The 27373-nt window shown below is 39.9% G+C and overlaps 1 protein-coding gene across 2 annotated transcripts in view; it reads right to left on the bottom strand.

Moving 5' to 3' along the window:
• The window catches only part of HOOK3 (hook microtubule tethering protein 3), a 107605-nt gene extending 80301 nt beyond the window's left edge, over positions 1-27304 (bottom strand). Inside the window, exons 1-2 of one of the 2 annotated variants that reach the window (XM_041751668.1) lie at positions 26979-27304; positions 18285-18370 (exon numbers count right to left, since the gene is read on the bottom strand). In XM_041751668.1, coding sequence (XP_041607602.1) covers positions 18285-18370; positions 26979-27035 — 143 coding nt within the window. In that variant the 5' untranslated portion in view covers positions 27036-27304. The remainder of the gene's footprint in view (positions 1-18284; positions 18371-26978) is intronic. The other variant, XM_041751669.1, reaches the window with a different exon arrangement.
• Between the last annotated feature and the right edge of the window lie 69 nt (positions 27305-27373).

Genomic DNA, 27373 nt, shown 5'->3' with positions numbered 1-27373 from the left:
TTAACATTTGAAGCAAGGCCAAACTGTTTTCCAAAGTAGCTACACCACTTTATATTCCCACCAGCAATGTATGTTGGTTCCAATTTCTCCATAGCCTTGCCAACACTTGTTATTTTCTGTCCTTTCAATTATAGCCATCCTAAGTAGATGTGAAGTAGTATGTCACTGTAGTTTTGATTTACATTTCTTGATGACTAAACATGTTGAGCACTGGCCATTTATATATTCTCTTTGGAGAAAAGTCTATTCAGTCTCTGCTTATTTTAAAAAATTGGGTTGACCTTTTATTATTGAGTTAAGAGCATATTCATATCTTATGGGTTTTGAGGTTTTTTTCTTCCCTTAGTATTCAAGAAAAAAAGCCCCTTCTCAGACATAAAACATGTAAATAATTTCTCACATCAGTGAGTTGTCCTTTCATTTTCTAAGAGTTTTACAGTACTAGTTCTTATACTTAGATCTATGATCCATTTGTGTATAGTATAGGGAGGGGTCTAAATTCATTCTTCTGTATGTGGATATTCATACCCATTTTATTTTTAAAACAATCCAGCTTTTTTAGTAGAAGTTCAACAACAAAATAATAAAAAATTAAGAGAAACTAATTTGAGCAACGTTGTACAAAAAGGGGAAACTTATTGGAAGATCACAGAGATATGTTATGGTATTGAAGGATAACTGGGCCTCACAAAGTAGTAGAATAAGGAAAAGCTGTTAGGAATCCGGACAGTACTCTCCTTCTTTTTTTCTGTCCAACTATACCATTTCTTTCTGCAGACTGACTTTTTTCTGTTTCTCCATATACACTACTGCATACACGTTCCAAGTCTTCAACACTTCAGATCAAGCAAATCATTTAAAGACCAGCCATCATTCCATCCCAATTCTAAATTCTCAGATCATTCCAATAATCTAGCTAGAGTCTGTTATTCTTTTTTTGAAGATCTGATTAGCTTTATTAAGTGACTCATGGATCAGGCTAGCATCTGTTTTTCATCCCTAATCCAATTTATATGTGACCAAAAGGACAGAGGGCTGCGAGTAGGTCACACACAACTTTAGGAGGGAAGACTGACCACATTTGGCAGGATAAGGGTGAGTTTTCAGAGAAAGTGACTGTTGTAAAATGGGCATTCTAGGGATGCCTGGGTGACTCAGCAGTTAAGGGCCTTCATTTGACCCAGGACATGATCCTGGAGTCCCGGGATCAAGTCCCATATTGGGCTCCCTGCATGGAGCCTGCTTCTCTCTCTGCCTGGATCTCTGCTTCTTTCTCTGTGTCTCTCATTAATAAATAAATAAAATCTTTAAAAAAAAAAAAAAAAGGGCATTCTACCCCCCAAAAGTGTCCTTTTTCCTTAAAACCTCATAAAAATAGAATGCAAAGAAAACAATTGAGTGAATTCTACTAAAATACTAAAGAATTATTATAAAAATTCAGAAATTAGAAAATATTCAATATTTTTTGATACTTGAAATCTAAAAAAAAGCATAATTATTGCAAATCAAGTGTTAGTCTTTCCAACCAAAAAAGACTCATAAGGCCGGCAATCTGAGTTTGCTGCTAAGTGGCTCATGATTACTCAAAGACAAAAGCACTGAATTTATTAGCTGAGTGGCAATTCAGGGTCTCACAGCTATAGGATACTTAAGCTTCACCAGTAAGTGCATAAACTTATAAAACATAATGCTTTAAAATGTCTAAGAAGGTGCACCTGGCTGGTTTAGTCAATAGAGCATGTGACTCGATCTCGGGGTCATAAGTTCAAGCCCCAAGTTGGGGGCAGAGTTTACTTAAAATAATTTTTTAAAATGTCTAATAAATCATATACTCTAAGAACTCCTGGGATACTTAATTTGCAATTTAGAGCAATACAAGTAAATGAACTTATAAATATCTGAATAAAATATTGCAAATCAAACGCTATAATAACAGTTTGCTTAAATAACAGTTTCCTTAAAAGATTACCATATCAAGAAAGAGCCCTGGGATGCCTGGGTGGCTCAGCAGTTAAAGTGTCTGCCTTTGGCCCTGGGTCGTGATCCTGCAGTCCCCGGATCCAGTCCCATATCGGGCTCCCTGCATGGAGCCTGCTTCTACCTCTGCCTGTGTCTCTGCCTCTCTCTCTCTCTCCCTGTGTCTCTCAACAATAAATAAATAAAATCTTAAAAAAAATAACCAAATCAAAATCTGAGAATCATGTCTGAGCTAGGAAAGGAAGACAACAGGGATCCCTGGGTGGCGCAGCGGTTTGGCGCCTGCCTTTGGCCCAGGGCGCGATCCTGGAGACCCGGGATCAAATCCCACGTCCGGTTCCCGGTGCATGGAGCCTGCTTCTTCCTCTGCCTGTGTCTCTGCCTCTCTCTCTCTGTGACTATCATAAATAAATAAAAATAAATCTTTAAAAAAAAAAAAAAAGGAAAGGAAGACAACAAAAACCGCTGCTAAGCAGCAATGGTAATATATTAGGCACTGAATCAGGCACTTTACATTCATAAGGACTTTTTAAGAGAGATATTATACCTGTTACCATTAAGGACTATCAGACTCAGAAATCAAGTAATTTTTCCCAAGTTCGATCAGATAATTAAGTAGCAGAGTTGGCAATACAATCATTTTTGTTAAAACAGATCAGTAGAGTCCAACATAAAACTGGTTCGAGCAAACAACATTAAGGCCCTATGCCTCATTATCTCCATGCTGAATAAATTAGGTCACAAGGAAAGAAAGACCAATATCATTCATGACACTGTGTTCATTAAGGGCAGGTATTTGTTCTTATTCACTCATTCCCAATACCTCATGTCTGTCACATAACAGGTTCTCAAAAAATACCTGGAGTCTAAAATACATTTGGAAAGTGACAGTACTTTTAAGCTATCCAGAAGCTTCCAACCTACTACTTGGACAGAACACAGCCAAAATTGTAGTCTTAGAGTTTTCTTACATCCAATGTAACTTTTACAAGTAATAAACTTTGATTCAATGTGCAAGCATCTAGCCATAACTCTGTTCCTATAAGTAGTTTACAATTTCAGCAATGTTTTCTAAATACTCCCTAATTAATGCTCTCAGGCTGTGAACAAACAACATAAAGGTAATTTTCTCCAAAATCTTAATAGATCATAGTTCTACACAGACATGTAAACAACTGATTAGCTTACTGGAGTATTCTTCATGAGTAAGAAGCTATCTTTAGCTTCTTACTATGTCCTGACTCTTGCTAAGAAAAACAAACAAGCAAAAAGAACCCGTGAAACACACAAGACCATTTCCTTATATTTTTCCAATAACATATTTGACTATAACTTATGAACCAGTCATAGCCTAAGCTAAAAAATACAAAAAAAGCACTTAACTTTAATCTGTAATATTATTCCAAGAATATATTATCTACTGCACTTGCCTTCACAAAAATAAACATTAAATTTCATTTGTACTGCTAAGATTACTTAAGCACTGTAGTATTCTTATTGAACTCAAATTAAAATGGACCCCAAACCAAAACTATATTTTGATTCCATCTCTTAGTATGGCAAATATTAGTACCTTCTGGATAGGCTGATTCTTTGGTCTATTTTCTAATTATCTTTTAAGTACCCAAAACAATCATTTTGGTCCCCTGTTAAATGTGTATTCAAGAGTTAGCTATACAATGGCCACAATAGCCAAACTGTGGAAGGAGCCTCGGTGTCCATCGAAAGATGAATGGATAAAGAAGATGTGGTTTATGTATACAATGGAATATTACTCAGCAATTAGAAACGACAAATACCCACCATTTGCTTCAACGTGGATGGAACTGGAGGGTATTATGCTGAGTGAAATAAGTCAATCGGAGAAGGACAAACAGTGTATGTTCTCATTCATTTGGGGAATATAAATAATAGTGAAAGGGAATAATATAAAGGAAGGGAAAAGAAATGTTGAGAAATATCAGGAAGGGAGACAGAACATAAAGACTCCTAACTCGGGGAAATGAACTAGGGGTGGTGGAAGGGGAGGAGGGCGGGTGTTGGAGGGGAATGGGTGACGGGCACTGAGGTGGACACTTGACGGGATGAGCACTGGGTGTTTTTCTGTATGTTGGTAAATTGAACACCAATAAAAATTAATAAAAAAAAAACAGTACAAAAAAAAGAGTTAGCTATAATATTTAAATTTCATAATGACATAAAAAAATATAGCAAAGGCTAAAAAAAATCTTAGCCTCCCCTAATCAAAATAAGCAATAAAGGCACATAAGGGATAGGCTCTGAGCCAAGGACACAGGGTACTATAAAAAGACAAGTATCCATGTAAGAGGCTTTCTAACTGTCCACAGCTTGACCTCATTTTCTCTCTTTTGGTCTTATCTATTTTCCTTTCCCTCTTTCTTGAACTCTGAAAACTAAGACTAATGGCACTTAGAGGCACAACTTACTACTTCTAATCTTAGTCTTTCAATCAATTATGTGGTTGTGGTCTAATAAAAAATATATTTAATCTTCATCCCAGGTTCTTGGCACTGAACTCCCAAAAACTTTTAGAACTTCCTAGATGAGAGGAGTATGTCTTTTGTAATTTATAATGAGTGCTTTTTGACCAGAACTGAGTTAATGCTAATGAGGTGATTCACTGAGGATCCCAGGTAGCTTCAGGATGGAGGCTAGTTTGGAAGGAACAAATCATATGATTATAGGGCTGGAACTTCCAACCCTACTTCCACTTCCAGAAAGGGTCTGGGGGTTGAATTCATAATTTCAATCACACCTATGGAATGAAACCCCCCCCCCAAAAAAAAATCCTGAACAACAGGCTTCAAGGAGTTTCTAAGTTGGACACATCAATGTGCTGCATGCCTGGAGACAGCATAGAAGCTATAAGTTCTGTGCTGCCCTCAGCCTCATCCCTTGCATTATGCATCTCTTCATTTCGCTATTCGTGGATTATATTCTTCATAATAAAACTATAATCGTAAGTATAAAGCTTTCCTGAGTTTTCTTTCATTCCTGAAAATTGTTGAAAGTAGTGGGGTGGAAGAGAGTTCATAGGAACTCCTGAATTTGTAGTTGGCCAGGAAGAAGTGTGGGGTGAGCTGAGGATTCCACATGCACCTGGGATCCAGAATGGAGGCAGTTTTGTGGGACTTCATTTGTGGAGTCCGTGCTAACTCAGGAGTTAGCATCAGAACTGAACTATAGGATATCCAGCTGGTATCAGGGAAATTGTTGATGAAAAATGAGAGTGGGGGCACCTGGGTGGTTCAGTTAAGCAGCTGCCTTCCACTCATATCATGATCCCAGGGTCTGAGATCAAGTCCCATGTCAGGCTCTCCATGGGAAGCCTGCTTCTCCCTCTCCCTGCTGCTCCCCCTGCTTGTGTGCTTTCTCTCTCTCTTTGTGTGTCAAATAAATAAAGAAAATCTTAAAGAAAAAAAACTTTAAGAGAGCAGTGGTGAACTATTCTTGGAAACAAAAAAGATAAAAGCTGCTTTCTTTTAACTTCCAAGTCAAAATATACAAGCCTATATTCATTCATTCAAGAAATAAGGTTATCAGAATGGTAGCAAGTAGTCCAGATTACTTAGGATGTACAATCATGAGTACTCTGGTTTTTACCCTGAGCAAAATGGGGTACCGATGTAGAGTTCTACGCAGAAAATCTGACTTACTAAAGAATCACTCTGGCTGCTGCATTCACATTAGATTGTGGGCAGGCAAGTACATAAAAATGCCCTAGTCAGGAAATTGTTAACATGATAAAGACAAGAGATAATGGAGGCCAATATCAGGAAAATACAAATCAAAACCGCAATGAGATACCACCTCACACCAGTGAGAATGGGGAAAATTAACAAGGCAGGAAACAACAAATGTTGGAGAGGATGTGGAGAAAGGGGACCCTCTTGCACTGTTGGTGAGAATGTGTGAACTGGTACAGCCACTCTGGAAAACTGCATGAAGATTCCTCAAAGAAAAAATAGAGCCACCCTATGACCCAGCAATTGCACTCCTGGGGATTTACCCCAAAGATACAGATGCAATGAAAAGCCAAGACACCTGCACCTCAATGTTTATAGCAGAAATGTCCACATTGGCAAACTGTGGAAGGAGCCTCGGTGTCCATCAAAAGATGAATGGATAAAGAAGATGTGGTCTATATATACAATGGAATATTACTCAGCCATTAGAAATGATGAATATGCACCATTTGCTTCAATGTGGATAGAACTGGAGGGTATTATGCTGCGTGAAGTCAACTGGAGAAGGACAAACATTATATGGTTTCATTCATTCAAGGAATATAAAAAATAGTGAAAGGGATTAAAGCAGAAAGGAGAGAAAATGAATGGGAAATATCAGAGAGGGTGATGAACATGAGGGCCTCCTAACCCTGGGAAACGAACAAGAGGTAGTGGAAGGGGCGGTGGGCAGAGGGATGGGGTGACTGGGTGACGGGCACTGTTGGGGGGGCACCTGATGGGATGAGCACTGGGTGTTATACTATTTTTTTTTTTTTTAAGATTTTATTTATTTACTCATAGAGAGAGAGAGAGAGAGAGAGGCAGAGACACAGGCAGAGGGAGAAGCAGGCTCCACACAAGGAGCCCGACACAGGACTCAATCCCACGTCTCCAGGATCACACCCCAGGCCTCAGGCGGCGCCAAACCACTGTGCCACCGGGGCTGCCCTGGGTGTATATGTTGGTAAATCGAACTCCATTAAAAAAATATACAAAAAAAAAAAAAAAAAAAAGATAATGGTGGCCAATGTGGTAGCAATAAAAGTAATAATTCTTATTAGAAAACTTCTCCAGGGCTGCCTGTGTGGCTCAGTCAGTTAAGCATCCAACTCTTGGTTTCAGCTCAGGTCATGATCTCAGGGTCCTGGGATCAAGCCCCATGTCGAACTCTGCAATCAGCAGGGAGTCTGCTTGAGGATTCTGTCCCTCTCCCTCTGCCCCTACCTTTACTCACACTGTCTCTCTCAAGTAAATCTTTAAAAAAAAAAACAACAAACCTTTTCCAAACATACAGAGAAAGAAAATATGGTGAACAACCATATGCCCACCATAGAGATTTAACATTGTTATATTTGCTCCATATTATTTGATTTTTTAAAAACATTTTTATTCCTAAAAACTCCACTACACATCTCTAATAAAGCACTTTCTTGTAATTCTGATATATGTTTAATATACATACACTCCCCAAATACTAATATTCAACATATTTTCAATCTTCCTACATTATCCTTAAAATGTCTGCTATAGTTGATTTATTCACACAAGATTCAAGAAAAATCATGCATTACATGTTTTTGAAATTGTGGAAAGCATACTTAACATGAGATCTATCCTTTCAACAAAATTTTAAGTGCACGTTATTAACTATAGACACAATGTTGTACAGTAGAACCCTAGACTTATTCATTTGTATAAATGAAACTTTAAACTCACCGAATAGCAGCTCACCATTTGCCCCAATTGCTAGCTCCTGGTAACCATCATTCGTTTCCATGTATTTGATTATTTTAGATACCTCATAGAAGTGGGGTCGTACACTATTTGTTTTTCTACGATTGGCTTATTTTATTAAGCATAATTGTCTTCCAGGTTAATTCATGCTGTTGCATATGGCAGGATTTCCCAGAACCACACAACACATTTAGTTAGTGTCTCTCATCTCTTTAGGCTCTTTAGAATAGTCTACCCACTTTTATATCACTACATGACTTGTTGAGAAGAGTAGGTCAATTACCCTATAAAATATCTCACTTTCTGGGCACTGGGGTGGCTCAGTTGGTTAAACATCTGCCTTCAGCTCAGGTCATGCTCCCAGGGTCCTGGGATCAAGTCCTACGTTGGGCTCCTTGCTCAGCAGAGCCTGCCTCTCCCCTCTGCTCATGCTCGCTGTCTCTCTTAAATAACATTTTTAAAAAAAAATTAACATAAAATATCTCACTTTCTGGAATTGCCTGATTGTTTCCTTATGATTTAGTCTAACTTGTTCCTCTAGTCTCCGTGCTTTTCTATAAACTGGAAGCTAGAGCTAAAGGCTAGATATAAATATATTATATTTATAAAGTATAGTTAACAGGATTTCCTGACAGGTTGGATGTAGGATGGGAAAAAAAGAAAGGTTTAATGGTTTAAGCAACGGAAGGCAAAAAAAATGCCAACAACTGAAATGAGATTTCTAAGTGGGTTTTGGGTAGAAGACAGGGAGTTTAGTTTTCGATATAATAACTTTGAAATGTCTTTTAGGCTTAAATGGAGACATTGAATAGATGATTAATTAAGTCTGGAGGTCAAAGGAAAGATTCATGCTGGAGATACAAACTTAAGAGTCATTAGGATATGGATGATCTTTAAATCCATGAGACTAGATGAAATCATCAAGGAAGTGAATGCAGAAAAGAGTAGAGGAGCAAGGTCTGAGTCCTTAAGCACTCCAACATTTGGAAGTAGGATAGAAGAGGAAAATAAGCAAAGGAAATACAGATCATCAGGTGAGACAGGAGAAAAACCCGGAAGGTAACAATATCCTGGAAACCTAATTTTTAACAGCTTACAAGGACTTAAGTCCTTTGAATGCTGCTGCCAGGTCCAGATAAAGACTGAGAATGGGCCATTAGAATCAGCAATGTGTAGAGAATTGGTGACCTAACAAGTGCAGTTTTAATAAAATGGTGGTGAAAAAAAAATCCCTAACTAAAAAGTGGATTTAAAAGAGAAGAGAGAAATCTGAAAACAACTGAGTACAAACTATTCTTTAAAGAAGTTTTTGCTACAAAGGGGAGGAGAAATTGGCTGACAGCAGTGAGATCAGAAGTACTGTTAAAGAGAAAAGAAGTAACCATTTGCTCACTACTAGTGGATATGATCCAGCAGAAAAGGGAAAAGTGATGATGTAAGAAAAAGGGAACAAATTGGTAAAGTGATGATCTTGAGTAGGTGAGAGGCAATGGGATGCAATATACAAAGTATAGGTACTTTAAGACAGGATCCTTCACCACCAACCCACACATAGGTGTCATAACAGGCAGCAAGGCAAAGTCAAACTAATGCTGGTAGGTGGGTACATGTAGTCATGGGATTCTACAGAAACTGTTTTGTTTCAACGTCCTCAGAAGTAGGATGTATCCCACCTTGTAAGGTGATCGGATAAGAGAAATGAGAGGAGGTAGTGGAGGTTTGAGAAGAGAAAAGTGTGAGATAGTCATCTGGAAGAGTGGGGGAATGAAAGAGCTAGGGAAACACAGTATGACTGTGAGATCCCATAAGGTAACATTGCAGTTTTGTGGTGAGAAATTTAAAATGAGATCCATCAGCATGTTTGCATTATTTTTTCAGCTGGGTTCAGCTGCATAGGTAAGAAGCATTAACTAGTAGGACATTAGCTTTAACCAAAGTTATGGCTATGCTAAACAAATACAATATGAGAGGGGCAGAGAAGCTAAAAGTGTATATAAGGGAGTAATTATGATTGACCATGGAATTTTAGTTAAATAAGAGGAGAGAGTGAGCAGTGAAGGTGGACAGTATTAAGATCCTACTGGCACTAGAGAATTAAAGAATTATTGGAAGCTTGATACCAGAGGAAGTGAGATAGACAGGAAACAACCACTGGTAATAAGAAAACTGAGATTATGGATGGATTACACACAATGAATAATTATAAAGTATGGGGTATGACCATGGGTATGAGTGGCTGAAATCTAGTAGAAGACCAACGGAGAAGAGTTCAAGAAATTGGTAGGCAAGGATATGAAGATCACCCACGTATATATTCAAATCACAGAACGTAGATAAGAATAGTACCAGAAGGAGCCAATAGTGTGCCAGGATCCTGTATTGTTGAGAAATGAGAAGGAATGAGGGCAGCCTGGGTGGCTCAGCAGTTTAGCGCTGCCTTCAGCCCAGGGCCCGGAATCAAGTCCCACGTCAGGCTCCCTGCATGGAGCCTGCTTCTCCCTCTGCCTGTGTCTCTGCCTCTCTCTCTCTCTCTCTCCCCTCTGTGTCTCTCATGAATAAATAAATAAAATCTTAAAAAAAAAATGAGAAGGAATGATAACAACAATGAAGGGTAGTAGATGATGTCACAAGATTCAAAACTAGGGTTTTAGGTAAGATGCTGGAGAATAGTCTGGAAGCAGCACTAAGGAGCACCACCACCTCTGGGCTACGTGGTACTTAAAGACTGTAGGAGAAAAAATAGCCATCACTTGAGAAGACTGCAGAAGTAGCATCAGGAGAGAACTAGAATCTTTTAGAGGCAAAGCTCGATCAGGCAAAGCGCTGATCGTTCTTTGGCACAAGTACTGCAGGTTAACCAAGAAACACAGGCTTAAGAGCACAGTCAATTCAAATTCTTGCTATCTCATATAAAAACATCCTGTGCTCTCTGAAGTGGATTCTGCTTTGTAGACTTTTTTTTACCAATATTAATTTTCTTCAAACCAAAGAGTTGAAAATAGAAAACTCACTTAACAATCACAGTTCCCTCAAGACTTAAGGGGAAAAGAAGTTTTCATTTTGTATTTGTTAATGTACAGATATGAAAGGATAGAGTACATCTTAATGTTTTTAGTAACTGCTCTATAGTAAAAAGTACTTAAAACAAAAAACTAATTATCACAGGACACCTGGGTGGCTCAGTGATTGAGCGTTTGCCTTTGGCTCAGGTCATGATCCCAGAGTCTGGGGATCAAGTCTCGCATTGGGCTCCCCCGCAGGGAGTCTGTCTCTCCCTCTGCCTGTGTCTCTGCCTGTCTCTCATGAATAAATAAAATCTTTAAAAAAAAGAATCTAATCATCTATGGATGATGTCTGTCTAGTCACTAGGCAGATCAACATAATTAAAATTCCTGAAAATATGGGAAATAAATCTTTTAATAAATAGAGCAAAAAATGAAAAAAATCAACTCCTATATAAAAAAAGTAACTCAAACTGCACCACAGACCTAAATGTAAGCACTGAAACTATAAAACTTCTAGAGGAAAACAGAGAAGAAAATCTTAGTGACCCTGGGTTTGGTAAACATTTTTTAATGGCTTAGGAAATGGAATGTACAACTCTCGATCTCTGAGGTTGTGGGTTCGAGCTCCATGCTGGGTGTAGAGATTACTTAAAAAATAAAATCTTTAAAAAAAAAAAAAAAGGAATAAAAAAAAACACATAAAAGAAAAATATATTAGGGCAGCCCCAGTGGCGCAGCAGTATGGCGCCGCCTGCAGCCTGGGGTGTGATCCTGGAGTCCCGGGATCGAGTCCCACATCAGGCTCCCTGCTTCTCCCTCTCCCTGTGTGTCTCTCTCTCTCTTTCTGTGTGTCTATAAATAAATAAATAAAATCTTTAAAAAAATAAAATAAAATATAAAAAAAAAGATTTTATCAAAATTTGAAACTTGCGCCTTGCAAAGATACTATTAAGAAAATGAAAAGGGAAGCCACAGACTGAGAGAAAATATTTTAAAACATGTATCTGAAAAGGGACCTGTATTTAGAATATATAAAGGAACTCTACAATCACTAAGACAAACAATTTAAATAAAAAACAGGCAAAAGATCATGGGAAACCATTCACAAAAGAGATATACATGAAAAGATGCTAGATATCATTAGTCATCCTAGGGATACAAACTAAAACCACACTGAGTTACCACTAGACAGCCACCAGAATGGCTAAAATAAAAAAGACTGACCTTATATACATGAAATTAATTTAATACTGTGTATCAACTACACTTCAATTAAAACAAAAGAAGGGCACCTGGGTTGCTTAGTTGGTAGAGCATGTGACCCTTGATTTCAGGGTTGTGAGTTCAAGTCCCATGCCAGGTGTAAAGATTACTGAAATATAAAACCTTAAAAATTCCTGAAAAACAAAAAAACACTGACCTTAGCAAGTGATGGTGAGACTGTGGTGAAATAAGAATGTTCATACACTGCTTATGGGAGCATAAATGGCACATTCACTTTGGAAACACTTTGGCAGTTTCTTAAATATTAAACATATACCTAACCATATGTTCCAGCCATTCCACTCCTGGGTGCAATATTACTAGAGGGAAATGAAAAGCATATGTCCATACAAAAATTTGTATGCTAATATTCAGTTGCCTTATTTGTAATAGTCCCAAACTAAAATAACACAGCTGTTCCTCAGCAGATGAATAGATCACAGTATATCTATACAATGGCATATGTATGAACTATTACAGTCAACAACATGAATGAATTTCAAAATAGTTACGTTGCATGAAAAAAGCCATACCTTCTCCCTCAAATAAGAAAACGTTTTGTGGGAGTCCATTTTTTTTTTTAAATTTAGGATAGTCACACACACACACACACACACACACACACACAGAGAGAGAGAGAGAGAGAGAGAGAGAGAGGCAGAGACATAGGCAGAGGGAGAAGCAGGCTCCATGCACCGGGAGCGCGACGTGGGATTCGATCCTGGGTCTCCAGGATCGCGCCCTGGGCCAAAGGCAGGCGCTAAACCGCTGCGCCAGCCAGGGATCCCTGTGGGAGTCCATTTATATACATTTCTAGAAAGTGCAAATTAGTCTACAGTAATGAAAAGTAAATCAGTGGTTGCCTGAGGATGGGAAGGGCTAGCAGAAGGCAGGGGTGAAACACTTCTTGAAGTGACTGATACGTTCATTTTCTTGGCTGTGGTGATAGTCTCACGGGCATCTACATAGGTAAAAATTTATCAAATACTGTATTTTAAAAATGTATAATTTACTATATGTCGATTTCATCTCATGAAGGCTACAAAAAAGAGGAGAGCACTAAAAAGAAATGAACTATCAAGCCATATGGAGAAATCTTAAATGGAATATTGCTAAGTGAAAGAAGCCAATCTGATAAGACTATATATGGTTATGATTCAATTACATAACATTCTGGGAAAGGCGAAACTATGAAGACATTAAAAGGATCAGGAGGGGATCCCTGGGTGGCTCAGCGGTTTAGTGCCTGCCTTAGGCCCAGGGCGTGATCCTGGAGTCCCGGGACCGAGTCCCACGTCGGGCTCCCTGCATGGAGCCTGCTTCTCCCTCTGCCTGTGTCTTTGCCTTTCTCTCTCTCTCCCTCCATGTGTCTCTCTTGAATAAATGAATAAAATCTTTAAAAATAAAAAAATAAAAATAAAAAAATAAAAAAGATCAGGAGTTGCTAGGTAATCTACAGCAGAGGGAAGGATGACTTGGTAGAGCACAGGGGATTTTTAGGGCAGTGAAACTACTCTGTGTGATACTATAAAGATGATACATGTCATTACATATTTGTCAAACCCCTACATAGAATGTACAACACAGAATGAACTTTAATGTAAATTAGGGACTCTGGGTGATAATGATGTTTCAGCATAGGTTCATCTGGTGTGGGATCTTGATAGTGGGGGAAGCTCTGTGTGTGGTGGGGCAAGGAGTGTGTGAGAATTTACCATATTTATGCTCAATTTTTAAAAATGTTTTTTAAAATAGTAAAATATACACAGCCTAACATTTGTCATTTACACTAAAGTGTGCAGTTCAGTGCCATTAAGTGCATTCATGGTGTTTGCAACCATCACTATCATCCACCCCCAGAACTTTTCTGTCATCCCATATTGCAACTCTTTCCCACTTCGATTTTGCTGTGAAACTAAATCTGTCCTAAAAAAAAAAAAAAAAAAAAGTCTATTAATTTAAAAAAGAGGGGACATAAACTATACGGACAAAAATAGAGAAAGAAGACAACAGCAACAAAATTTTAGAAGCTGGAAAATAGATGAACAAAAAAATGACTAAAAGGCTTGACAGATTAAAAAATTACACTAAAAAGAAACATACTTAGGCTCATTTGTATTTGATAAAATTTCTGTTGAAACCACAGAAGGATAGTTTTTTTTACTTCTCAGCTCAGACAAAATGAAAAGATTTGCAATTTCCAGTGAAACTCTGCTCAGCACCCACATTCTTTTTGGCTTTCTTCATACCTCTCTGGTACTTCTGTTGTTTGAGGTTCCAACCAGAATTAAATCTCAAAGCTCTTCAAGGCTCAGGATATATGTATTTTCCTCTTATGTTATACTATTCCCTAAGGGACTTAATCTACACTAATGGCTTCGATTAAGAGATACCCAAATTGATTCTGGAAGTATGGACTTCTCTTCCATACTTTAGACCTGTATGATCAAATGCTAAGTTGGCATTTTCTCTTGATATCTCAATACTACTCAAGTTCAATGTCCCCCAAACTAAACCCATGATATATCCAGCACTCTTCCACAGTAGATCCCCTTTAAGCATTCCCACATCACTCATTTGCACCCCTTTCTGTGTACTTGCTTAAGCTAGAAACTTAAAAGTCAATTTTGATACCTCTTTTTTATTCCACTACCGCATATCAATCACCAACATTTGGTTTTCTCTACTATTTTGAGTCTATCCATTTTGTCTCTCCCTCACTATCTCCTAATCCAAAATACCGTAATCTCCCTTCCGATTTTACTACAAATTTCTTTCTAATTGATCATCCCTCATCCTTATGGCCTCTTTTATTTTTTTTATGGCCTCTTTTACTTAATTTTACATCTGCAGCCAGAATATTTTCAAAATGTAAACCAAACTGGGATTTAATCAAATAAAAACTCAAAAAAAAAAAAAAAAAAAAAAGAAAGAAGAAAGAAAGAAAGAAAGAAAGAAAGAAAGAAAGAAAGAAAGAAAGAAAGAAAGAAAACTGGTGCAGCCACTGTGGAAAACAGTAGGGAGGCTCCTCAAAAAGTTATTTACAATAGCCAAATTATGGAAAAATCCCAAATATCTATCAACAGATGAATGGATAAAGAAGATGTGGTATATATATATATATGTATATATATACACACACATACACACAACACAATGTTACTCAGCCATCAAAAAAAGAATGAAGTCATGCTATTTGCAACATGGATGGAGCTAGAGAGTATTATGCTAAGCAAAATAAGTTAGAAAAGACAAATACCATATGATTTCACTCTTATGCGGAATTTAAGAAACTAAATGAGCAAAGGGACAAAAAAGAGACACACAGGGATACCTGGGTGGCTCAGCGGTTGAGCGTCTGCCTTCGGCTCAGGGCGTGACCCTGGGGTCCTGGATCGAGTCCCACATCGGATTCCTGAGGGGGGCCTGCTTCTCCCTCTGCCTGTGTCTCTGCCTCTCTCTCTGTGTCTCTCATGAATAAATAAATCTTTTTTTTAAAAAAGAGAGAGACGCAAAGGAAGAAACACTCTTAACTGCAGAGAACTGATGGCTACCAGAGAGTTAAATAGGTGATGGGGATTAAGGAGGGCACTTGTGATGAACACTAGGTGTACGGAAGTGCTGACTCACTGGGGCACCTGGAGGCACCATGGTGCTCAGTGGTTGAGCATCTGCCATCTGAGCCGATGGGTCCTGGGATCAAGTCCCGCATCAGGCTCCCTGCAGGGAGCCTGCTTCTCCCTCTGCCTATGTCTCTGACTCTCTTTCTGCCCATGTCTCTCTTTCTCTGTGTCTTTCATGAATAAATAAAATCTTAAAAAAAAGGAAGTGTTGACTTGCCATATTGTACACCTGAAATTAACATTACACTGTAAGTCAACTAACTGGAATTTAAATAAAAACTTAAAATATATATATATAAAACTGACCCTGTCAACCCTTCCCTGCCTCTCATATCGCTTGGAATAAAGACACAAGATTCTACATGGTCTGGCAACATCTCTCTTTCCATTCTCATTTTGTAACATGCTTCCTCTCTGCTTTAGTCACTCAAACCCTCTCTCTTTTGGTGGTGGTGTTCACCATACTCCATCAGCTTGTAAGGCTTCTTCTGTGTATGGTCTTCTGCATGTTAAGAAATCTATTACCAATCATCTTTCAGATTCAATTTTTTTATTTTTTCAGGTAAAACGGGACATCTTTGGTTAAGTCAAATGCATCTCTTTACAAACTTTCATAACATTATGTATTTCTGCTCTGTAGCACTAGTTAAATAGCAATTTTGTTTTCACAGTTATTTAAAATCTGTCTTTCCCAAGGTTACAAACTCTCTGAAGGCAACTGCCCTGTAGGTTTTGGCTTACCCTTGTTATCACCAGTGTTGGACACAAAGTAACCCTCAATAAATATCAAAGGGACAAAAGGGAACTGAACTTCCTTGAAACTGTACATATACAGATATTAAAAACAGATAATATGCAACAATATGAATGAACCTCAGACATTATGTTGACTGTAAGAAGTCAGACACAAAAGAATACATTATGATTGATTGTATGATTCCCTGATTCATGTATGATTCTCTTTATAAGACGTCCAACAAAGTAACTACTGGTGTAGAAGTCAGAGTCATGGCTATCTTTGGGGAAGGGATACGGATTTAGGGAGGGTCATGGGGGAACCATCTGGGGCTAGATATGTATTTCAACCTGGGTGATGGTTATACAGATGTGCATATGCACACACGAATTCATCAGTTTTTTAAGTATACTTTTCTGTATATGTTTTACTGTAACAAAAGGAAAAAAAGGCAACATTTTGGGAGGAAAAAAGGTAAAAAACTAAGTACTGATAAGAAATAGGTCTACAGGGGATCCCTGGGTGGCGCAGCGGTTTGGCGCCTGCCTTTGGCCCAGGGTGCAATCCTGGAGACCCGGGATCGAGCCCCACGTCGGGCTCCCGGTGCATGGAGCCTGCTTCTCCCTCTGCCTGTCTCTCTCTCTCTCTCAACTATCATAAATAAATAAATTTAAAAAAAAAAACTTAAAAAAAAAAAAAGGAAATAGGTCTACAAGACCTTGGTAAATTAATCACTTTGCACAACATCATGTATGCTATAATCTTGATTTGGTAAAACAATATATACATATGGTCTTTCTTCTCCTGGTTTCTGCAAATGACAGAAATCCTACCCTAACTTAAATAAAAAATTCATTTACTGACACATACCTGGAAAGCTTACTTAGCTTCAGTGAAACTCTCGAGACCATTCAAAGGCTAAAAATTATTAGGGCACCACACAGAAGTGACCATGAAAATCTGCAGATTACTGTTCTCAGGGTGCTAGAACTAAGAATGATCAGGTTTCAAATGAGCCTTCAAGCTCCACCAAAATGTCTGTGTACCTATGTATCTGGAGAGGTGTGCCATATACTTACAGACAAAAGCAACAGCAAGCTAGTTTTCAAGCATGAGTCCCTAGTTCTAAAGACATGCAGATTTTCTGAAATGTAGGCATCTGAACTGTGTTTCAGATGGACAATTCTATGTAGCTCACTGCAAAGTGAAGAAGAGCAAGAATTCATTTACTGTTCATATTGATTCTTAACAAAACTGCAGGAAATCTTTTTACTCATATGCAAATCACAAAGCCTACTAAGAGCTCAGTGCTTCAAAAGACAAAAGTATACCCCAAATCACATCAAACCTAATGATTCCTTAAATTTACAAGTTTTATTTAAAAATTTCCTAGGTCAAAAGTTGGAAATAGTCATACAATATCAACTTTACCATCTATTTTTTCAAGTACTTAGAAGAATCAGGTATGTTTCATATATCTCAAATAAGTATGTCATTCTTTCATTCAGTAGACAGGAGTAACCATGATGAAGGCTGAATCATGAAAAACTGATCATATTTAGCCATTTGTGATCTACAAAGGACATTATCATCTGATTCAACTAAAAATCAAACATTATGATAGGATACAATGGTGAACAAAACAAATTCTCTGCACCTGTGTGAATCTTATACTGTGTGTATATATACATGGGTGGTGGGGAGGAAGCAGCACAAAACAAATGAACATATAAAATGGTGTTACATACCTTTGATAAGAACATAAAAGGTTAAAAGGGATATAAACAGAGCATAGATGAATGGTAGTCACTTATTTTATATGAGTGGTCAGGGAAGGCCTTCACTGATAACATTTGAGCAAAATCCTTAAAAAAGAGGGAGTAAGCCTCTAAATTCTTCTACAATGAGAAAATCTCATCACTGGACGTGAAAATTTCTGCCAAGTTTATGCTGAGAAACACAAGAGCAAATAATTATGCCAAAACCAATGGCATGTTATAATAATTATACCCTTAATTAAACCTTCAGCCAGTCAATCTGCACCTAAAGGATATGCCAACAAAATTATCACTGACATTTACAGTTCTTATTCTACATATAACACACACTTCATGTAAATAAATTTTTTGTCCACGTTTTCAATCTAATAAATATTCACATATAAGACATACAAAAAGATAAAGCAATTTATTCTTACATTTTTTGAAGAACCTGGGCCATCACAACCCCATTCGTTAAATCTTCTACGGTCTGGCATGGTGCATCCACATTAAATGTCTGGATCTGGGTGGGGAGAAAAAGAGCGGGGAGGGTTAGGGGAGAGATTCCATGGTTAACCATACAGAGTTTGTAGGTTTCTTTTTGTGATCTCATCTTGGGAGTGGAATAAATTTTTTTTTAAGATTTTATTTATTCATGAGAGACACAGAGAGGGAGAGGCAGAGACATAGGCAGAAGGAGAAGCAGGCTCCATGCAGGGAGCCTTATGTGGGACTCAATTCCGGGACTCCAGGATCACGCCCTTAGCTGAAGGCAGGCGCTCAACCACAGAGCCACCCAGGTGTCCCATGGAATAAATTTTAAAAAGCAAAGAAGTTGGAAAAGTTTTCCCTTACGGGAAATTTCCTACAGGTTTTTTCTCTCTCTCTCTCTCTTTTTTTTTTTTTTTTTTTTAAGATTTTATTTATTTATTCATGAGAGAGGCAGAGAGACACAGGCACAGGGAGAAGCAGGCTCCCTGCAGGGGGCCTGACGTGGGACTTGATCCCAGGACCCCAGGATCATGCACTGAGCCAAAGGCAGATACTCAACCACTGAGCCATCTAGGCGTCCCACCTGCAGGTTCTCATTGTAATTTTTTCCCTTTGGGTAGTAAAGAAATTGTGGTGGATACTTAGTGACATCCCAGCATCCATTCTGCTCATAGATAATCAATCTAAGCAAGTCATGGTACCTTCATCCCCTCTACTAGTGATTGACTTAGGACTCACAGGGCAAAGACAATCTGAACCAAAGAGCTGTAGAGTGATGCTTAAACTTGAGTTTCTAGGAAAGAAAAGCCAATCTCCTCTTGATGTGAACAAGTATGTTGCCTCAAATGCCACCAGCAGTCATATTAGGGCTCTTAATGGAATACATTTTAGGATGAGGCCAATGCAGTGTATGACAAAGAGGGATACAAAGAACTAGGTCCTTGAGGTCAAAATTGAGCCACTGAATTACAAAAAAATGTAAAGCCTATTATGTGAGATAAACTCGTTTAAGACTGGCCAGGTTGACAGGACATCTGGGTGGCTCAGCGATTGGGATCAAGTCCCGCATCGGGCTCCCTGCAAGAAGCCAGCTTCTCCCTCTGTCTATGCCTCTGCCTTTCTTTCTCAGCTTGTGTCTTTCATGAATAAATACATCTTAAAAAAAAAAAAAAACTGGCCAGGTTGAGGGACACCTGGGTGGCTCAGTGGTTGAGCACCTGCATTTGGCTAAGGGCATGATCCCGGAGTCCTGGGATCAGGTCCCACATCAGGCTCCCCATGAGAGGCCTGCTTCTCCCTCTACCTCTGTGTCTCTCTCATGAATAAATAAATAAAATCTTAAAAAAAAAAAAAAAAGACTGGCCAGGTTGAGACTTCTTTTACTCAAAACCAAAATACCCCTATACAGATGTAGAAGTCACATTCACTACAGTTGAAATTAGATATTCAATTCTGATTTTAAATGTATTCTGAATTAGATCTAACTTTGCAAAAAACAAAACACCCAACTAAATTTGCACTGATCAGCATGACATGGTTGAGAAATAGAAATTATTTCCATAAGATAATAACAGCTGAGCCAACAATGATTCTACTCGGTAGTGCAACCAAAACTTAGAAGGAAATAAATCATTGAGAAAAGACAGATGCAGGCCATGCTCTTGCACAGTTTATAGTTTAGCAAAATGAAAGAGAATGACAGGATGTGCAAACACCAACACAAAGGTTAGAAGTGACAGTGAGAAGCAATCTAGGAATGAGAAACAGCTTAGCATGGGATGGGGGGTGGGAACAGGAAGAGATGGAAGAGGTTAAAGAATATAATTGTGAAAGATGGGGCATCACTGTGCAAAACTTCATAAGCCATGTCAGGACTTTATTCTAAGAGCAACTGTGGGGGACGGGGACCGGGAAGGCAATAAGCAAAGGAATCCAAGCAGGAGACTGAGGCAATGAGATTTGCACTGTATAAAGATCATCCTGGACGCGGTATGAAGAAAGGATTGGAGGGAAAGAGGCACAGAGACCTATTTTAGTAGGTTTACAGTATTAACATAGCTGAGGTCAAACCAAGTAGAGACAATGGAAATGTTGGGAAAAATAATTCTTCTCACACATTTTTATTTATTAGGTTACACACTCAGAAATGAAATTACTGGGTCAAAGTATATGCACATTTCAAGGTTTTTGATAAATACTGACAAACTGTCCTCAATTCTATTAATTCGGTTCTAGTAATTTTCTCACTTTGTAACAGCAGGTGTCTACTTCTCTATACTGTATCATTTATAAATCTTAAAAAAAAAGCTACTGATAAATGCAGTCAGTACCTTCTTTATGTATTCTATACAGGAGAGTCTTGTGAGTAGTGATGGTTATGGTGATGGAAACTAAGGGAATTATCCTAAAGATCACATAACAAGTGGTTCTTACTCCATTTGGGAGAGGCAATAAAAAGAAGCCATTCCCTCACACTAATATCATTCCTGGTAAAGTTTTAATAAATAATTAGTAAATGAATAAACGGAACAGATAAACATCATCCGTAGGAACTGATATTAAATCTTATTCTACATTATCTCCAGCTACCTTCTCAATAGTAATGTGGTAACAATGTAGTTTAAAAAGAGATAAGCACCTGCTTTCATTTTACAGTTGATAAATCAATCTCTTTCTTGTAGGTTTAGAATGAAAAAGAAGCAGCAGTGAGGGCCACAACTCATTTAATATCTCTTCACCTCTAATCTTAGCACAATGTCTGACATAGAATAAGCCCTCAGTGAGCATTTGAATGTAATGAACTAATTCTATCCCAGCTTTGCTCCTAATTTGCTGTGTGAACCTGAGTGTGCCACTTTACCTCTCTCAATGTGAGTTTTTAAATCTAGCAATTGGGAAAAATACCTTATGGAGAGGTGTGTTGGTAAAGGAATAAATGAGAAAATGAATGTACATTAGGTACTGTGCTAAGTCTAAAGTAGCAGTTCCCAAACCTGGTGTACCTCAGAATCATCTGGGAAGCTGCAAAAGGCTGAGAATTGACGTTTAACAAGGTCATCAAATAATTCTTATGCAATGGAACACTGGTTAGACATTTGGAACCCTCTGATCCAAAGCAGATTAGAAAAGTGTCTCTGGCCAATTAGAAGAAAAACATAAAGTAATTCTTCAATAATGCAAATAATTTAGTACTAAAATTCTGTTTCTCTTTGGGACTTAAAAAAAACTATATTATGATTATTAATATGGCTTCTAAACAATTACTTTCTCTGTATTGGCTCTTAAGGTAAATAGTTGATGATGAAGGCTATGATATCCACCTGTGCTTTGAGACGAAAGTAAAGCAGGTCTCAAAGAAAATCTATTTTTATGGAGTTTCCTTTCAGGATGATAAAAATGTTTTTAGAATTAGGTAGTAGTAATGGTTGAACAACCTTGTGATCATACTACAAATCATTGAACTGTACACTTATTTAAAAGGATGGATTTTAGGTATGTGAATTAAAAAAAAAATCTATCATCTACCAGTTCTCATAAACTGTGTTAACATCTATAGAATGTGTTGCGACAGCATGATAAAACTTAAAGATAATTATACCTAAGTGTATTAAGGTGTGATATTCTACCTGAAAGATCATAACCTCTCAATTCTGAGAAGCTCTATTAACATCACCCAGCCTCCATCTCACCCTCCCCCACAAAAGCATGAGAAAAGTTAAGCATGAGATCACCTGGAATTAGTATCTCTAGAGCAGTTCTCAACCAGAGGTGATTTTGCGCCCTATGAGACATTTTTGATTTTAACAAATAGGCATGTGCTATTGGCATCTAGTAGGTAGAGGCCAGGGATGCTTCATTCATTCATTCATTCATTCATTCATGGGGGGGGTGTTACTTTTAAACGTTCAACAATGCACAGAGCACTGCCACAAAGAATCATCCAACCCCAATGTCAATAATGCTAAAATTAAAAATCCCTGCTCTAGAGTTGTGATTCTCAAGGTATGGTCCCCAGGCCACTAACAAAAGCATTACCTGGAAACTTGTTAGAAATCAGAATCTCAGGCCCCAGCCCAGACCTACTAAATTATAAACTCTGGACATGGGGCCTAGCATTTGTGTTTTAATGAGCCCTCCAACAATGTTAATCAATACACTAAAGCATAAGAACCACTGGAAGGACCCTCCTGCACTGTTGGAGGGAATATGAACTGGTGCAGCCACTCTGGAAAACTGTGGGGAGGTTCCTCAAAGAGTTAAAAATAGACCTGCCCTACCACCCAGCAATTGCACTGCTGGGGATTTACCCCAAAGATACAGATGCAATGAAACGCTGGGACACCTGCACCCGATGTCTATAGCAGCAATGTCCACAATAGCCAAACTGTGGAAGGAGCCTCGGTGTCCATCAAAAGAGGAATGGATAAAGAAGATGTGGTCTATGTGTACAATGGAATATTACTCAGCCTTTAGAAATGACAAATACCCACCATTTGCTTCGACGTGGATGAACTGGAGGGTATTATGCTGAGTGAAATAAGTCAATCGGAGAAGGACAAACATTATATGGTCTCATTCATTTGGGGAATATAAAAAATAGTGAAAGGGAATAGAGGGGAAAAGAGAAAAAATGAGTGGGAAATATCAGAAAGGGAGACAGAACATGAGAGACTTCTAACTCTTGGAAACGAACTAGGGGTGGTGGAAGGGGAGGTGGGCGGGGGGTGGGGGTGACTGGGTGACGGGGGCACTTGACGGGATGAGCACTGGGTGTTATTCTATATGTTGGCAAATTGAACACCAATAAAAAATAAATTAAAAAAAAAAAGAACCACTGGAAGGACTGCAATTGAAACAGATAGGGACACCTGGGTGGCTCAGCGACCGGGGATCAACTCCCACACATGGGGTGCCTGCGGGGGGCCTTCCTCCTCTGCCTGTTTCTGCCTTTTCTCTGTCTCTCGTGAATAAATATCTTAAAAAAAAAAAAAGAGATATAGTTATGCTATCCAAAGTCACCTACATTTAGTATGAAACAAAAACACGATTTGAACCCTGATAGCCCATGTCAGAACCTATGCTCTTATCATTTTATATTGATCCTCAATTTTTAAAAAAGAAAAATTACACTTTTGGGCAGCCCGGGTGGCTCAGCGATTTAGCGCCACCATCAGCCCAGGGTCATCCTGGAGTCCTGGGATCGAGTCCCACGTCGGGCTCCCTGAATGGAGCCTGCTTCTCCTTCTGCCTGTATCTCTGCCCTTCTCTGTATCTATCTTGAATAAATAAATAAAATCTTAAAAAAAAGAAAAAATTACGCTTTTTTTTGTACTTTAACTTCTATACATTGATTTATTCCTCCATCACAGAAATAAGATTGTTGATAGAATGGAATTAGGTAGATCAGACAGAATGGAATGTTGGAGACACCATCACAAATAATCATACCTTCCCCAAGTCTATAAACTAGAATGCATTTTATTGGCTGCTAATATGAAAACTACATGGATACGCTAATGTTGCTGGGCTTCTCAGAATAAATGTACTGAGCCTATTATGTGATGATTCTTTTCCCACTTAGCTTCTTGCCATTAACTGGTAGCATTCCAGATTCTTTCTGGTTTTTCAGTCTCTAAAACTTAAGAAAGAGCAATCTTTTCATGTAAAGTTCAAGAAATTAAGCTGAAAGTATAATATGCAAGGTAGACTTTAACAGGTAAGAATATAATTTGACTCAGAGGGTGGGGAGAGGAGGTAGAGTGTAAATTTTCAAGCACATCCTGCTGAACTTGCTTGCTGCATAAACTCTGATTTGGAATTTAAACTTAAGGTGTTTTCCACTGGTAGGTAGATACTTTTTTTTCCCTAAGCATTCCTCTTTCAACAAAAATTTGGAACATTTGATTCTTGGGCTAGTATACAATAGAAATATTATGCAGCATTCAAGGCAATTCGAAGTCCACAGAAATTAATTCTGGATAGGTACTAATAATCATGCCTTTAAAGTGCCTGAGGCTTTTTTTTAAAAAAGATATTTATTTATTTATTCATGAGAGACACACAGAGAGAGGCAGAGACATAGGCAGAGGGAGAAGCAGGCTCCATGTAGGGAGCCCGACACGGGACTAGATCCCTAGACTCCGAGACCATGCCCAGAGTCAAGGGCAGACACTCAACCACTGAGCCACCCAGGCGTCCCGAGGCTTTCTTATTTTAACTATTTCCAGTGGAAGAATTCCTCCTATCTAGTACTAAATGCTATGTAGTGAAAACAAACTTTTGATATTCAGGATCTAATTATGATCTTCAATAATGAGCATGGAGGCTCTTGAATTCTGTTAAGGCTGTCAGCTCCAAGAATGAGCTTTCAGTTCTTAGATCTTCTAGGTCACGCTGGCAACTATCTGTATCTTGCTGAGTGTAGCAGTCATTTCCTAACCTTCGGTGTGCACAGAAGTCATATGGCCAAGGTGGCTAAAAGTTTACGTAGAGTAAATTAGTCCAAATGGGAGTCTTCCCAAGTAGGCTCCATGCCATCACATGCTTTACTCACTGAGCCAGCTAAGCACACCAACAGAGTCTTTCTTTGGAGCATACTGCATACGTTTTTTCCCCCTTACACTCGGTTTTGGAATTGTTTTCAACACAGGCTGGCCTCCAGATATGAGGGGAACTACTAGACCAAACGTACACTTTTAGCTACCTCAAACATTTTCTGCGTAAACACTTACTCTGCTTTTTATAATGACAACTTAAAGAGAATCCAACATTTAAACTCAACTTTATTTTGAAACATTTCAATGCACAAGGTTTTAAAACGTTTCCAAATCTTAGAACTGTACATCTTTGTGTAGAATCTGCCCTCCGGTTGTTCTTGAAAATTTTCTCCAAAAATTTTTCTTGATGAGCCTTCCAGTGACATTTCCTTTGCTACAATGCCATATTCCCTGACCTCTCCGATAACCTGGATTTTGTTTTCTTGATATTTACCAGATTCTACATAGATGCTCTCATACTGTGTGCTTCTGTTAGCATGACTTCAAACTTTCTCACTCAAATCAGTGCAATGAATCACCATCTTTTTGCAGATGCCCTTCAAATAAGCCTGTTTTCAAGACTTGTCTTTCTAGACTTTAAACAATGAAGCCCTACTTCAGGTTCAGTTAGCTAACTTCCTCATCTTTGCCGTGTTGCCTTTTTCTAGCATTGAGGGAAGAACTTGCTTGAACAGACTCAAAAAGGCACATCTTAAGATCCTCAATCTTCTGTTTACAACCTCTGCCAAATCTATTCCTTCCACAGTATCAAAAAATGTGGTCATTCATTCTTTTCCTTTATCTCTTCCCTGCCTTGGCCACATTATGCAGCTTATCAGTTTTCCCTAAAATAGAGCAGGTAGGTAAACCCATCTTCTCATCTGAGGATGGAACCCATTACATTTGCATGCTGTATGGTAAGTATATATTATTGCAAAAAAACAAAAACAAAACACCCTGAACTCCCAAGAATAGCCTAACATCAAAGTTACAGCATATATCAAAGCACACGATTTGATTCTTGACACATTATGGAAGTCTCAGAGTATTTACACCACCTTTGTTGCAACCTACCTAAGGCAAAGCTTTTCTAACCTCATCACCTAAGTGCCCCCCCCCCCCACAGGAAGGCGAAATGTATACTTCAGGGATCTGAACTCAAGGAACCGCCGAACAGCATCTTTGACATCTGTATCTTATCTTTAACATGAACCCCAAACGCTGTAGTCACCTCAATAGATGTAGCCGTCTCTTATCCTAGAAATTACATTTAACGTTTTTAGCAATGAGTAAAACTCCTGGAAAAAGCACTAGGTTTATCCCGTGACTCTGCAGACCTCTACAACCCCCCCCCGCCCCCCGCCCCGAAAACTGACACCAAGTTCTGTGAAACACGAAGCCTGGGTTTCATCACCGGCTCTCAAAGAGGCTGCGAAAAGCACAATTACTAGCAGCAGAACTGAACATACATTCAAAGCGTGACGATTTTAATGTGTTTAGTAATTTAAGGTCGTGGGTCCAGAGCGTCGCCCCAAAATGTCGCGTTCCATGACTGATTCGCACGTATCTCCCAGGTTTGTTTGTCTATTACCCTAATAAGTACCTCGGCAGCGCATCTCGCACCTCGAACGCCCTGTGCGGGCGCCCTTCCGTGTTCCTCCTGCCCGCCCTTCCGAGCAGCGTCCCCCCGCGGCGGGCCCGGCTCGCCCTCCGAGCTCCGGGGCGCCACAACAAAGCTCCCGGGGGCCTCTCCCGGCCGCGGAGCCCGCGGGCGCCTCGGGGTCCCGGCCGCGCGAGCCGCCGCCGCCGCCGCCGCCAACCCGGACCCGGTGCCGCCTGCGCCGGGGTGGCTCCACTCGGAGGGCAGCCGACAACCGAGCCCGGCAAGTTTCCCTCGGCCCCGGGCCCTGCCAGCCGCCCGCCGCCCCCAGCCCCGCCCGGCCGCCCGCGTAGACGCGGCCCGCACCGGCGTCCCCCGGCCCCGCCCGCCCCAGGCCCCGGATGTGACGGCACCGCCGCCCTCGGCGCTCGCCCCCCGCGACGGGCGTGGGGGATCCCGGAACGGAGGCCTGGGGGAGGGGGTCCCCGCCAGGCATCACATACCCAAGTGAGAAGGCTCTCGCACAGCTCCACCCGCTCCACCGACTCCACGTTGAACATCTTCCCCGGCTGGGGCTTGGCAGCGCCTCCCCACCTCGCCAGAAATCGCCGCCGCTCGGTGCGGGGCTGCGTCGGAGGGTCCGGGCAGCTGACCTGGCCTCCGGCCCACCGCGTCCGCAGGCCCGGCCGCCGACTACCGCCCCGGCGCCGCCAGCGGCTCCAGCACCGTCACCCCCGCCGCCCCTCCTTCTTCGCTCACTCGGGACCGCGCGCCCGCCGCGCGCGCCCCCGGCCACGCCCGCAGCCCCGCGTCCCCGCCCCCGGAGAGCGCCGGCCCCGGCCGGAGTCGCGGCCGCCCAGCCACTGCGCACAATCGGCCCGGCCGGCCCGCCTCCCGC

This window comes from Vulpes lagopus, chromosome 4 (genome assembly GCF_018345385.1).
Source record: "Vulpes lagopus strain Blue_001 chromosome 4, ASM1834538v1, whole genome shotgun sequence".
Taxonomy (NCBI): domain Eukaryota; kingdom Metazoa; phylum Chordata; class Mammalia; order Carnivora; family Canidae; genus Vulpes; species Vulpes lagopus.
Note: the sequence above shows the minus strand (reverse complement) of the source record. Positions and strands in the feature narration are given on the sequence as shown.